Source organism: Magnolia sinica, chromosome 9 (assembly GCF_029962835.1).
Source record: "Magnolia sinica isolate HGM2019 chromosome 9, MsV1, whole genome shotgun sequence".
In the NCBI taxonomy this organism is placed as follows: Eukaryota; Viridiplantae; Streptophyta; class Magnoliopsida; order Magnoliales; family Magnoliaceae; genus Magnolia; species Magnolia sinica.
In genome coordinates this window covers 88,262,794-88,278,336 of record NC_080581.1, presented here as the reverse complement: position 1 = coordinate 88,278,336, position 15,543 = coordinate 88,262,794, and the positions used below count along the sequence as shown (strand labels likewise).

Sequence of the window (15,543 nt, the reverse complement as noted above, 5' to 3'; positions counted from 1 at the left end):
ATGGGAAAAACTTCTTAATGAACTCCCTTGTCATATCATTCCATCTGCCAATTGATCGAGGACGTAGTGAATGTAACCACGTCTTGGCTTTCTCTTTCAAAGAAAAGGGAAAGAGTTTCAACCTGACCGTGTCATCAGACACGTTAGGAAAGTATAAGGTAGCTATGATCTCGTCAAATTCTTTTAAATGTAAGTAAGGATTCTCTGACTCAAGCCCATGAAATTTAGGGAGGAGTTGGATCACCCCTGGCTTGATATCCATGTGTCCTACATTCTCAGGAAAAACCATGCATGAGGGCGTACTCACCCCCACTGGTTGTAAGTAATCTCGTAAGGTACGAGGCGGGGGTGCTTGATGCACTTCATTCTCATCCTGGAGATCTTTTACCCTAGGTTGGGGTAGAAGAGGTTGATTTCCAGCCATATCCTCAATTAACTTAGAGGATTTCGAGCGGTGTCTAGTCCTACGATGGACAGTTAACCCCTCAACTAATCCTCCTTCAGTCAAGAGACGTCGAGTGTTGTCACGAGCCCACTTGGGCATGAAACACTCGCAGCCCTCAATCAAATTCTAAACCTAATCCTAAGAAGGGAAATAAAAATCTAAAAAGAGAAAGAGGGTTGGAAGGAAGTTACCAAATTGGAGTCCCTAAATTGAAACCTGCAAAATAGAACAAAACAAGTTAGTTTCTAAGAATAGCAAGCCTATAAAATTCCTAAGAAGAGAAATATAGAAATAAAAAGAACCAAGGAAGAATTCCTAAATTAGAAAGTAGAAATTTAGAAAGAGCGTACCGAATTAGAAATTTCTAATAAGCCTACAAAACAGAAAAGTTAGTTTCTAAACAGAAAGTCTTAAAATAGAAAATTTCTAAAAATAAAATAGGAAACAAAATTAGATTCTAAAAGAGTTAGAATTAGAAACTTACTAAAAAGGAATCCTAATCTAGAAATAGTAAGGAAGAGAGAAATTACCAATTTAGAAACCTATCTCAGAATCCTACAAAATAAGAAAGTTGGGTTAGTTTCTAAAAAAAGGAAAACTATCTAAAAATAGAAAGTTATTTAAATAGAAAATTTCTAAAAATTAAAGAAAAACCTGGAAAATAAATCCTAAAAATCAGAAAAGTCCTAATCTTAAACTAATCCTAAAACCAGTTATCTTCAGGAAACGTAGCCCTCAATCCCCGGCAACGGCGCCAAAAACTTGTTCACACCCCAAGTGCAGGGTTGTGATGTAGTAATAAACTCGGTAAGACCGAGGTCGAATCCACAGGGACTGAAACCTGTACGTTATCTGAAAATAACCAGATCTAGAACTAGGCTAAGATGAAATCTAAACCAATTGTGATTTGAGGAATAATGGTGAAATATTAATCTAAACTTAAAGAATTCAGAGAAAAGGACTAGGGATTCAGAGGATCCACTTGTAGAGATCAGGGAGATATTATGCCTGCTTCATGGATATTATACTGAACTTACTTGATATAGTTTTCAAGAGATGAAAGGTATAAGAATTAGGTATGATTCCATCACAAATCTATGCCTAAGAGACAAGGTAAACAACAGAACTTAAACCAATCCATAACCAACTAAAAGATGTATGAGTGTTAGAAAGGATACCATCATCCAACCATGTCTATGAGAATATGGCGAACAACAGGGTTTCCGAACATCAAAATAAAAGGAAAGGAATTATTCAAGCCATCACAGATCTACTGTAATTTAAATCACAACAAACCATTAATGACTAAAAGAATTTCTTAAATCAAAACAGAGTCAATCAGTTCAGTTTAAATCAAACCTGTAGAAGCTCCCATCACGCCACAAGCTTCACCTCTTAGCCCTAGCTAAGAGGTTTAGCCTAACATAATCAGACTAAATCTCAACATAATTCATAGGAAAAAGAAGAAAAATAAAGAAAAAATATATAAACATTTTAAACACTTCTCTCTCCGCCTCTCTTTCTCTATCTAACGTCCATTGTTCAAGCACTCCCTCTTCTCCACGTTTGGAACTCTTTTTATAGCTTTTGGAGTGGTGAAAATCGGATTTGGGAAGCTATCGCACGCGTAGCGAAAGCTTTTTCGCAGCCAAGTTCGGGGCTTCATAACTCTCGCGTTCCTTGCGTTATTCCTGTAAAATCAACGTCTCTTAGAGGTATTTTGGCTGGCCTACACGATGGACGGTTCAGATCTGCCATATGATCAAAGATGGTGGGCCACAACTGCCTGAAAAATCAGATTTCGCAGACGTGCGTAGCCTTTTGCACGTCTGGCGCTGATGTGATCTGTGGGCTCCACAGAGGTATTTTCGAGGAAATCTACCCCATCCATTAGATTGCCCTCGAAATTTCGGTCAGAAACGGATGGTTTTTCATGTCCATTGACTTAGAATCAGAGAAGAATCATTCAAACATCAATTTGAACATTGCAGGGCAGTCCACTTATGGCCTCTGTATCGTGCACGTGTACTTGCATGGGTCCAAAAATTCAGCATAGGTTTGAAGTATTCATGGCCCTCTACAAGATGGACGGTTTAGATTATCCGTACGTACACTATGTGGGGCCCACTAGCGTCCGCAAAACGGACGCTGTCCGTCCGTTATACAGCGCTAAAACGGCAACTGCCGTGTTGGGAAGAAGACGCGGGTCAGCGCTGCTGACCCGCCTTACTTGGTTCGGTGCGCAGCAGCACGTGTGTACCTTATGTACACACGCTGTATATACAGGGCCCATTGTGATGTTCTATCAAAATCCAAACCATTCATTCGATTAATCTCCCTATTTAAGGCGTTGAGACCAGATTTGAGGCAGCTTCAGGTATCAGGTGGGCCCAGAATCAACGATTTATGGGCTGATCTGTCAGTTGGGGCGCTTCTATAGTGATCCGAGGGCTGAAATTTGATATGTACAGTTAATTTATGGCCCTCAGGCCATGTATAAAGTTTTGAGCCAATCAGATGGCGGGAACTATGTGATCTTGCATTCTTCACCGATTTCGGGCCTCTTTAACGTGAATGGCTTGATTTCCTCGGATCCCTGGCATGTAAATTCTTCAGTCTTGGTTCTCTAGAGTGTCTCCCTTGCTCTGGTGACTTCGGAGTGTTAAATCCACACTTCTAGCACCCTTTTTCAGTCCATGCTCGTAAATACACTCTGCATCACAAACACGATTAAATCGGGCCATTAAACGGTATCATGCTTGTAAATCCATGCAATAACTGGGTTTGATATGCAATATTTGACCCTCAACACATCCTCCATATTTTTCTTTAGCAAAAGCCACACATTTCGTTCCTCCCTGGGTCCCTGGTGTCTGGTCCACCATACATAACAGCACAGGAAATAGTTAAATGCCCACCATTAAAAACTTATACAGGCCACAAATTTTTGGATATAAGCTGGTGTTTTTATTTTTCCTTATCTCTGTAAACTTATCAATATGTTAAATGAAAGTTATCAATATGTTAAATGAAAAATATGCCTTCAATGTCTTAAATCAATCTGTATCATTATCAACATCATCTCTTCCGTATATCACATCAAACAAATGTCAATGCCATCGACAAATGTTTGAGCTCATTAAGAGAATTTAAAATTTTTATATTGATTGTGGGACAATTTTAGAGGTACTAATCGATAGCATTGAAGGAAGCTTCAATGGGTGTGTGTGTGTGTGTGTGTAAGTTGTAATCGAAATTTAAGGGTGATTAAGGTATATTAAGGCTTACTAAAATGTTCCTAAGGTTCAAGGGCATAATGACATAGAGTGGGTCGCGGGCACTTTCATGGCCAAGATGGATAAAAAAAGGCCCGGTCGATGACATAAGTTATCCGAACCGTCAGACCTTAAATCAGGCATATGTCGCAATCCGGAATGAGTTATTCGACGTACCATATATGATTTTGGGGTAGGACGAGCTATTTAGCCACCCAACCCCACTATGTTGGGTTGCCCAAGCCGAATTTGTGAAATACCACCAGATCGACAGTCGAATTCCCATTTTATTTTCATTTTTACTATTTATAGTAAGTTTTAATTTGAGTATAAATCTTTATCCGTTGAGCTTTAGGAGTTGCACCCAACATGAAAAGTGCTTAGAATAATTAGGAGAACATCATGGTTCAGCCAAACATGACATGTACTATTTTTGGCCGAAAACCATGTGCACTAGTAGACATCATGACCATCTATAAATAATAAGTTCATTATTTATAGTAAGTTGTGATTTCTAGGAGTTTTAGTTGTAGTTTGATTCCGAAACTTCTCCCATGGCTTAGTATCCCTATTTGAAGGGTTGTGAACTCATTTATTTCATTCATCAATCAAATTATGAATTTTATAGAATTTATTTTCTATTTTCCATGCTTTTTTTCTCGTGGATTCGAGAAGTCTCGGTGAGGAGTCTAAAGAAGCTTCGTGGATTCGAAGTAGTTATCCTCGAGGAAGATGGTGATTGACCTTATCACGTTCATCCCTGCATCAATTGGTATCAGAGCAAGGATTTCCCTCGGGCTGATGGTAAGCAACGAAGGTATGAATCAAAATCCTATGGATGATGATCCAGGGATTCGTTATCTTTCGGAAAGAATGAAAGCTTTCTACCGAGAGAGTCAGTTGATCATGCAAGGGATGCAGGAAACCTTCAACCGTCTTATGAATACGTTACTTCCCCCCCAAGCCCTATGCGATGAGCCACCACCTGTGGTTGCTGTACAGCAAAACCGTGATTTCTGTAAAGCACTACTAGTGATAAATCATAGGGCTACACCAGATGATTCGAGATTTAGCGACGATGAGCTTAATGAAGGCTTTGCCCAACGACCAATCCATGGAGGCAATCATCTAGTTCGTGCTGAAAGAGACTATCGAGGTAAGGCTGAACTTCTTAATTTTAATGGTTTATTATGCATATAAGATTTCTTCAACTGGCTAGCCAAAGTATAATGATATTTTGATTACATGGATGTGTTAGAGCATAAAAAAGTGAAACTAATAGCATTTAATTTAAAATCTGATGCTTTTGCATGGTGAGAACAATTACAACTCTCACGTGCCTGACAGAATAACGCACCCATCTCATCATAGCCATGGATGAGACATCTTATTCGATCATGATTCTTTCCTAGTGATTATGAGAGCAAGTATTGTTCCAGCAATACCAAAATTGTCGACAAGAAAATCCAATCGTCATAGACTACATCGAAGAATTTCAGCAATTGACAACACGAAACGATCTGTCGGAAACTGAATCACAAAAGATAACACGATTTATAGGTGGGTTACGATCGACGATTCAGGACCAAGTTCAATGCACCTAGTCGGGACTGTGGATGAAGCAGTTCAATTGGCAGGTAGGGCAGAAATGCAACATACTTTATGCTTGGCCTTATCCTTCAACTTGATCCCTCATGCCGGGTCCCATGCAAGATCTAGTGCTGGAATAGGGAAAAGAACCAGTAGGAGAAGGTCATCAACCTCCGAAAAATGCAAACCGTGATATAGGGAGCGGTGCATTTAGGCCTCAACGTATAACACCCACAACAGTGGGCCCGAGTAGGATTCTAAATCTTTACGTTAAGCCAAGGTCAAACAATTGTTACTGCTGTGACCAACTGGGCCACTTATCAAACACCTGTCCTCAATGCCGCGTAGCCCACTTGACCATAAATGAAGGGGGCATTGAAAGTGAGGCCTTATAAGAAGACCCTAGCTTTGATGAACATGAACAAGCCACATAGGAATGAGCAGATGGCGATGAATAAATGGGCGAGGATCGTGTCGAATCTCTAGTTGTGATGCTGTTATTGTACACCCCATGGAAAGAATTACATCTACAGCGACACAAAATATTTCGTACGTGGTGCACCGTCAACGGTAAAGTCTGTGATGTAATCATATACAATGCCAGTAGTGAGAACATCGTCTTAAGAGTGATGGTGGATAATTTGCAGCTACCAACAATAAAACATCCTTCCCCATACTCAATTAGCTGGATAAAAAAGGCGAACGAGACTAATGTAACTGAACAATGCACTGTCTTGTTTTCAATTGACAAAACTTATAAGGATCAAATACTTTGTGACATGGTTAACATGAAAGCATGTCATATGTTACTCGGTCGACCATGTCAATTAGACCGTGATGCGACCCACCGAGGACAAGACAATGTCTACATCTTCGTCAATGATAGTCGAAAATTAATTTTTGCCCCTATGGCGCCAGAATATCACCCTGAATCTTCTAAAGCGGAGAGGAGTTCCCTCCTAACAATTCGGGATTTCATGGAGGAATCCAAGAAAACTGGCGAAGTATACGCCGTAGTGGTGAAGGCGAGGAATCAGAGCCCTCAAGCATTTATCTAAGTTTAAGGTTATTACTAAATGAATTCAAAAAAGTTTGGCCCAAAGATTTAACCGATAGATTGCCCCCCATGAGAGACATCCAGTATCACATAAACTTTATCTCTGTGGCTAGCCTGTCCAACCACCCTCATTATTGAATGAGTCCGAAGGAGTGTGAGATACTTCAAGGGTAGGTGGAGGAATTGATTCGTAAGTGTCTTTTAAGAGAGAGCATGAGCCCATGTGTCGTAGCAGCGTTATTAATGCCAAAAAAATGGGAGCTAGTGCATGTGTGTCGATAGCTGAGCAATCAACAAAATTACTATCAAATATCAGTTCCCAATATCGCAGTTGGACGACATGCTCGATATGCTAGAAGGGACCAAGGTGTTCTCTAAGCTAGACCTGAGAAGTAGGTACCATCAGACTCGTATCTAACCAGGTGATGAGTGGAAAACGACATTCAAGACTAAGAAAGGGTTGTATGAGTGCCTGGTCATGCCCTCCGATCTATCGAACATACCAAGCACTTTTATGCATTTGATGAATCAATTGTTAAAACTGTTCACTGACCGATTTGTGGTAGTATATTTTGATAATATCCTGATATATAGCCAAGATGAGATAGAACACAAGGAACATCTCAGGTAGGTGTTGCAGGTCGTACAAGTCAACAAGTTGTACCTCAACTTGAAGAAGTGTAGCTTTTTAACAAACAGCCTGTTGTTACTAGGATTTGTTGTAACGTCAACAGGCATCCGTATGGACGATGAAAATGTACGAGCCATTAGGGAATGGCCGATCCCAACAAACATTCATAAAGTGAGGAGTTTCCATGGGTTGGCGACCTTCTATCGTCGATTCGTTTGAAATTTTAGCACAATAGTCGTACTTATTACATTTTGCATGAAAAATGAACTTTTCAGTGGATCGTTGAGGCTAACAAGAGCTTTCATGAGATCAAGCATCGCTTGTCTACGACACCGGTCTTAGTTCTTCTTAATTTTAATAAGCTATTTGAGGTTGAGTGTGATGCTTCATATATCAGAATTAGATGAGTATTATCACAGGAAGGCAGGCTAGTAGCCTTCTACAGCGAGAAGCTTAGTAAAGCCTAAAAGAAGTGGTCGACATATGAGATTGAGTTGTACGTAGTTGTTCAGGCACTGCGACATTGGCGACATTATTTGATTCAAAGAGAGTTTGTTTTGTACACTGACCATCAAGCATTAAAGTTTATTAATAGTCAGACTAACACAAATCGTGTGCATGCTGGATGGGATGCATTTTTGCAAGAATTCACCTATGGGTACTCGAACCCTTGACTGGGAGTTAAAACTCCTGAGAGTCTACCACCCGAGCAAGATTAAGGACCCATTTTTGAATTAAAGTTATTTCACACTCTAAGGTGCCAAATACACTGGGAGGATTGTCAATACGGGGGGAGGGGGTTTTGAATCCAAGGGGTTTCCAAATCCACGCTCCCAAATAGGTTAGGGTTTTGATTTTTCTTTCCTTGATTTTTCATGTAAGTATGAGAGTTGAATAGATGCATGTACGAGTGGATTTTATCTCGAATATGAATGATCCTTTTATAATAAATAAATAAATAAATGTTTTAAAATGATCTCACGAAATGAATAGATAGTGTAAATATAACACATACATTAATGTGGGGGACACAGAACTTGGTAACTTCAGCACACCACCAAGGTGGATGGTGTGTGGGGCACACCATGCAATCCACTTCCCACTAAATTTCACCGTCCAACATTTTCCTTCTGTGGACCCACATGTGCATTGGATCACCCTTGATTTTGAGCCCATGGATAGTGAAAAATGGTGGGTCGGTAGAATTTGTCACAAGCCTCTTGAAAGTGGGCCCCGCTATGATTGGGGCCCATAGCGATGTTTTAGAGTAATATTCCAATCTGTCCACAAGTTTGGCAGAACATTCTAAGTGGGGCATATCCATAGCTTAAGTGGGCCACAATGTAAGAAACATAGAACTGTTAAAGGCCACCATGGTCTAATGTAAGAAACAGTGAACTGTTAAAGGCCACCATCCGATTTTTCTTGCTGTGGGTCCACCTGTACCTTAGATCAGCCTCAATTTTAAGCACAGACTATAAAATGAGACAGGGAAAATGGTGAATAAGTTGGATTTATCACAAGTCTTATGAAAGTGGGACCCGTCAAGATTGAAGGTTGTATCAGGACCTGATGCAAGTCACATCTCTGACTACTCGTGTCAGATTAGATTCCAGATGGATGTGGTGATCGTGGGGCCCACTGTGCTGGTTGAGAGAAATCCAATCTGTCTACAAGATTAATTTTCCAGGTCAATCTTTGTAGGGCACCAAAAGATCAAGATAGGGCATATCCAACACTCAAGTTTGCCAAAATCCAAGAAACAGTGGACCCTTGAAGGCCACCATTCTAATTTTTCCAGCTGTGGGACCCATCTTTGCAATGGATTAAGCTCGATTTTGGAAGGCCTGATTTTTGGGTGCTTATGAGAACCTGAGTGGGCTTTTTACCGGGTATATGTAGCTAGCTTTAGGTTTTATAAAATTTGAAGTTTTTGTTATGGTTTTCTTATTTGTAATATCTGTTTGGAATACTTCAGCTAATAATGCAAAACCAAGCAGCTGTTTTGCAGGTTCTGTCATGGGAGATGGTAGCATTGATAACAGCAGCTGGTGAAACTCTTCGTACACAAATAGCATGCATTTTGCTCAACAACTTTGGAGCATCCTTCATGGAAGTCACAAGCGACGCCCTCAATGCCGATTACAGTAAAAAAAAAAAATAAGTGGGGCAACTCCAATTCTATGCATTCATGGCACCAGTAGCAGGAGGAAACATATGGAGTATTTGTGCGGAGGAGTTTCTTATAGAGAACCCAACCATAACCATGTTTCTCATATGATGTATTAAACAAAAGTACTAACCTTTGTAACTCAATCAGATCAATCAGAAATCGTGCAACTCGTCCTATTTTCATTTAATGTATCTTCTTCCAAAAGTTCCACCTATATTTTGGATGGTTTTCTTCATATGTTTGTAACGTTATTTTGATGTGATCATTTCTGTATGTATATTTACTTTTTGAAATTCAATTTTGAATTTTCAGACCATGAAATGAAATATAATAGAATTTCAAGCAAGCACAGGAGAATTGCATTATTTAAAAAGGTTGGAGCTCACTACTTTGAGTATTATTGCATTGAAGAAAAGAAGTGTGCAGAGAGGGCTTCCTCATATGAGTGAAGCAGACACAAACTATATAACTGTTACAAACAACAAGCCCACCAACAAAATGATACAACCAGACCACCACCTTACACTGGACCCTGGAGACATACCAAGCATATATAACAACAACCATCCGAACTGCCACCTCAGACCAACCATGAAGCTCACCATTTTGCAACAGGAAGACATCAAACCTGGTCTTTACACAATCATCTGTAATAAAATTCTTCTCACTGCATTACATGAAGAAGCTTCTGCAGAAAAAAATAATTTACACCAACATCTCCAATAGGGATCTGCACATACAATCTTTTGAAAACAAAGGAGACAAATTAAATTATCTCCTTATTGTACAAATAGGAAAATTTTCCATCTAACCAAACAAGAACCCACACAACAACTATAAAGAAGACTAGATGTCTGAATACAAGTCCGAAGAGATCTGTTTTGAGAGTGCTTCGTCTTAGCTCCACAACCAGCCAAATCCCTGCAATTCATGACCTGAAACTTGTAAACCAAAACAATCAGTGATTATACAGTCATAGCTTACATTAGATTCCAAATTTTGAACAAGCATTGGCTGCTTATCATGAAGTCACCTGGAACAAGAGAAATCGTCAGTCCCATTCAAAATGCATTTATTTTCAAAATTGAAATTTCTTCAGCAGAGCAAGAAATTCTTTCATTCACACTTCATGAGCACATTTTCAAATACAAAATCCCCTAGTAGGCAAAAACTCCAATTAGGAATTTTAAATTGCAAAGATGGGTCCTCGTATAGGGATTTAACATATCAATATTCCCAAATTTTAACCAAATTCTCCCATTAAAGATTTAAATTAGAGAAAAATTCTAAATAGTGTAAATCCACAATTACATTTCTTAACTCAAAACCATGAATTCAGCAAGAACAAATAAAAACAATACCTCCAAAAATTTCAAAACAAGAGCTGGTGTTGTTGCCCGTTAATATCGTGGCCGTGCCTACAAGGAAATTTAAAAAAAAAAAAAAAACACTTTGTAAATAGCGAGATAGATAATGCGAGAGGAGAGCGTGAGAAGGAGATGGTGGGAAAGAGAGAGAAAGGTCTCATCTCATATGCGTGTGGGTTGAAGACCCACGTGTGGATAGGATTGTCAATGGGCCGGGCTCAGGCCTGTAAAATCATATTTCAAATAGAGCTGGCCGACCGCCTGGCCCAAAACAGTTCGAAATCCAGGCTAAGGCCTACCCTAGGCCTGGCCCGTTGACAACCCTACAAATAGTCTCCGAGAATTACTCACTTTTCCTTGTTTCTTAGTTGCAAGCTCCATCCGTGCACGAAATGGTCTGCGGTCTCGCTCACAGGTAGGGCTGTCATTGGGCTGGGCCTGGATTAGTCTCGGCCCTGATTTTAAATTGTTTCAGACTGGGCCATTGGGCTGGGCCTGGATTAGTCTCGGCCCAGATTTTAAATTGTTTCAGACTGGGCCATTGCGCCAGCCCTATTCAAAATTCTGATTTTTCAGATCCGATCCCAGTCCATTGACACCCCCTGCTCACAGGAGACCGGGATATATATACCACACGTGTGTGTGTGTGTGAGACTTCCCAGTCCATTGATCTGGACTGTGTACATTTCATGTACAACCATGTAAGAATTACACTGTCCTGACAAATATTAACTATTAGATCAATGGTCTTTAATATGGCTGGTCATGATCATTTATACCAAAATAGTTCCAATAAACAAATTGATCCATTTATTTGTTAGAAACCATCATAGATTGTTTATGATTCTAAATAATTACTTTTATTAGGCAATTATATCCATTCCATTCCTGGCTTGGGAAAAGAATGGCTATAGAAAAGCAAGGCAAAATCAAGGATGGATTGGATCATCCAATCGGTGTGATTTTTTCATTACAGTGCAAGGTATATGTTTCGGACATAATGAATAGTTGTGATTGATTGATTGAACTGTCTAAGTGAAAAAACTCGGAGTATGATGATCAGAGAGCACAGGAGCATCTTTATATACATATAGAGTTAGTTTGAAAAGGATTCTAATGCAACAGAGTAAGGTCCATGAGAAATGCATTTCTACCGTACAGATGGCAAATAAGTGATTGGAACTGAATTGAAATGCCAAAAGCGAATTGTATATCTATCATGTATAGTCTTAGATAAATAATATAAAAAATAAAAAAGACTAAAAAGTCATCCTTACTCTTATTCGATGATAAGAGAGGGTATGTGTCGGATCTTGAACCAGTCTTCTCCCTCATTCTCTCTCACCCTTTCTTTGAATTCTTCCGTCATCCCAGACAACTTCAATTCTTGAAGGTTGGTGAGATGTCGCATTCCATCTGGAAGCATCTTCATTCTTTTGCAGCTAATAATCTGTAAAGATGTAAGATTAGGCATCGCTCCTTCCTCCACTCTCCACTCCTCTAATTCATCGCATTCCCGAATAATCAAATCGTCGAGCAGCGGAAACCCTCCAGCGGAGAAAACCATTTCCTTTGTGCCGTAAACATCCTCACCATACCGGAGAATCCGAAGGTTGGGCAGCTTCTCCAGCGTTCCCATCGGGTCTTGCTCTAATTTGGATTCATACAAGTATAACTCGGTGAGGTTAGGTGGGAATTCATGCAGATCCGGTAATTTCTCTAAGCCTCCACCCAATTTCAAGTAATATAGATGGTGACGATTTGCGAAGGACTCAAAAGCTGGAATGAAGCTTCCAGATCCTCCCTCTAGACACAATGATCTGATGTGTACCAATTTAGAAATAGGACCGGAAGATGCAATATTATTGAGACGTAGGCGTATCAACAATTCTCTCAAATTGATCAGTTTCTCCAACTCATCTTCTATCCAGCTGCCAGAAGAAATGTATTTTAGAGTCTGGAGATTGCTTAAGCGATGAACTGCTGTACCGTCGCTGAATTGACATTCATATTTTACCACTAGGTGCCGTAACTGTTCCATCTTCCCAATATCAACTGGTAGCATATTGATATTTGTAGACAGTAGATTGAGAGTCTGTAAATTGGAGAGGCGGGTTATGGTGGATGGTAGCTTTTCTAACTGGGTACCCATGAGCCGTAGGTACCTCAAGTGGATTAGAGACCCAATTTCATCCGGGAGACTAGTGAGCTGTATGTACCGCAGATCTATCACCCGAAGAAATTTGAAAGCCCCGAAGGAGCTTTTCAACACCGGTGTTTCAATCTCTTCCCACTCTTCATTGTAGCACAACAAAGATCGGACGTGTAGAGTGGAGCGGTTAAGGGACATGAACTTACCAAAGCCAACAGAAGCAGTAATTGCAAACCGGCGTGCCGTGGTTGGTGATTTAGTAGCTGTCTTCCCATACACGTCCAGAAATCTCTCCTCCTTGGCGTTTGCTATCGAGAGGTCGCGTAGAAGATCATGAATACGGCATGTCATAGCTGTTCCATTCGAATTCCTTTGCGCCACCTGAATCATGCTTCTGTTGATGAGCTCTTCTACGTAATCCTCTGCAACATCTTCCAGTTCTTCTTCTCCTCTTTGTTGCACAAACCCTTCAGCTATCCACAACTTAATCAAGTCGCCCACATAAATTTCATTGTCTTCAGGAAAAGCTCCGAAATAAAGAAAGCAGAACTTCAAGTAATACGGCAAGTCATGGTAGCTAAGGGCCAATATACCGGAGATCGCATCTTCGCTTTCATTTAGATGCCATTCGAGACTTGTAAGCACTTTGTACCACTCATTCACTGATTTCTCTTTCCTTGATAGGACGCCTCCTATTACTGCAATAGCAAGAGGTAAACCTCCACATTTCGCAACAATCTTTCCCCCCAACTCCTCCAGATTTGGAAGGCATGGAGGAGCAAGATTTCCAGGAAGTGTTTTCTTACATAACAATACCCAACTCTCACTTTCATTAAGAAAATGCATTTTATGGGGCGTGCTCTGTGCATCTGCATACTTAGCTATTTCTTCCTTGCGAGTGGTAAGAAGCACCCTGCTGCCCTTTTGCCTATCTGGAAATGCAGAGACCAAACCATTCCAAGCATCTCTAGTCCATATATCATCAATTACCACCAGATATTTCTTACCTTCCAAGCTTTCATAGAGCTGCTTAGGCAAGTCTTCCTCAGGTGTCGTCTCCCTTTCATCTTGTCCAAGAGATTTTAGAATGCTTAAGAAAATCTCTCGCAGTCGATGTTCTTGAGACACAGACACCCAGGCATGAAAATCGAAATTCTTCTTTACATTGATGTTATTGTAAAGTTTCTTAGCGAGAGTAGTCTTACCTATTCCTCCCATACCAGTGATCGAAATGACAGCGCACCGCGCATCTCCTTCAATCAGCCGCCCCACCAGTGTCTTTGTCTCATCTTCAACACCAACCACATCGGCTTCCTCGGCGATGGGAACCCTCTTTTCCCTCCATGTCTGGCTTGGATTTGAGGAAGATGAAGCTTCTCCACATCTTGGTATATTACCGATGCCATAATCTGATCTATTGGATGAGATCTCGTTGAGCCTTCTTTCTATCTCACCGATCTTCTTTCCAATCTTGTGGATGGCTGCTACGTCTTTGATGCAACAAGCTAAACTTCGTATGGATCCCACGAATCCAGCACTTGTATCTCTTCCTTGCTTTTGAATGTTAAAGATGTAGGAATCGATGACGTTCTCAGCATCATAGGCTGCTTCTCTTATTTGGGACACCCAAACCTTAACTCTGTCATTATCTCTGCGCTTCCCATGGAGGTCTTTGAGCAAGGCATGCATCCATCCAAGTTTGTCTCGAAGCGATCTGATCTGCCCATCTACTCCGAGTAGCAAATCTGCTTCCTGAGTTAGAATTTCGTTCAGTTTCTGTATGATGAACTGAACAGCAATATCAGCCATACTCTCTTTCTCTCCCCCCTTCAAAAGCTTCTAAGCTCAAAAAGAAGCCTTTCTCAGCTCAACTTTCAATAGGGAAGATAACTCCGTATAAAATCAAAGGCGCTCAATTATTTCAGACGCACCTACCCCCGCCGTGATGTACGGGTCTTATCCACACCGTCCATCCATTTTTTGCGTATCCTTTTTGGATGTTGTTTTGAGGGCTGCTCTTGGTCTAATTTTGCCAGCTATATCCAGATTTTAGGTGGGCTGTGATGTAAGGTGGGCCTCCCTCTCTCTGTCTGTTCAAAGAGGTGCCTCAATCATTCTGATTAATCGTTTCAGAATCTTGATCTGTTCAAATCATGTGGGAGATCTGAGCTTTATCTAATACAGATAAATGATTAGTAAAACTTGATGAGGTTGGGTGGCAATTCAATAATTCATGCATGTCCAGGTCCAGTAATGCTGACTACGGCTGTCAATGGGCTGGGCTGGCCTATCAGGCTTTTAGGCCTGTTATTCCTTAGTCTGGGCTTAATCTAGAGCATCAGGCCAGATTTGCCAAGTCAATCCCCAACCAACGCCTTGGGGATTGACTCGGCTTGCTTTTCAATCAGGCCGGGTTTGGACTGTGTACAATAGCCGGTTGGCCCACCCAGCCCATTAAATTTGCCGAGTCAATCCCCAACCAATGCCTTGGGCCCATCATAAGCTTTTCGGCCGTGCTTAGGCTGGACTATTTTGGCTCGTCCCTAGTCTGGGCTTGGCCTAAATTGGACAATGGAAGCCAGGCTTAGACAGAGGTTGGCCTGGTCTTAACTGGCCCCATTTATACCAATAAGCTGACAATTTGGAAATGACACTGAAGCTTGTTAGACATTTAATCAATATGCAGGAAAGTAATTCTAACATAGTTATGCATAATATATTTATAAGGGTTTGAATTTAATTACTAAATCAATTTTAATATCTCTAATTAGTGTATGTATATAATGTTTGATACAATAGTTGTAATACGGCCGTTGAAATATATACTTTGCCCAAAAGTGATGAAATTCTAAG

The 15,543-nt window shown here is 40.5% G+C and overlaps 2 protein-coding genes across 4 annotated transcripts in view; both read right to left on the bottom strand.

The window, feature by feature from the left end:
* Positions 1–9,915: 9,915 nt before the first annotated feature.
* Positions 9,916–14,514, bottom strand: LOC131255994 (putative disease resistance protein At1g50180). The gene is made up of 2 exons (XM_058256971.1): positions 12,897–14,514; positions 9,916–10,106 (listed from the first exon to the last, which is right to left on the bottom strand). Exons 1-2 carry the CDS (start codon positions 14,497–14,499, stop codon positions 10,069–10,071), a joined length of 1,641 nt encoding a protein of 546 aa, XP_058112954.1. The 5' UTR covers positions 14,500–14,514; the 3' UTR covers positions 9,916–10,068.
* Positions 9,916–15,543, bottom strand: part of LOC131255993 (disease resistance protein RPP8-like) — a 41,466-nt gene continuing 35,838 nt past the window's right edge. For 2 of the 3 annotated variants that reach the window (XR_009176552.1, XM_058256968.1), the window contains one exon: positions 9,916–10,112. The gene's annotated coding sequence lies outside the window, so the exon portion shown is untranslated. Of the gene's footprint in view, positions 10,205–15,543 lie in introns of all 3 variants that reach the window. The other variant, XM_058256967.1, reaches the window with a different exon arrangement.

Coding starts and splice junctions, on each gene's coding strand:
- LOC131255994 (XM_058256971.1), bottom strand. CDS start 14,499: ATGGCTGATATTGCTGTTCAGTTCATCATACAGAAACTGAACGAAATT. Junction 10,107..12,896: donor TACTGCTTCTGTTGGCTTTG/GTAAGTTCATGT, acceptor TACAAGTTTCAG/GTCATGAATTGCAGGGATTT.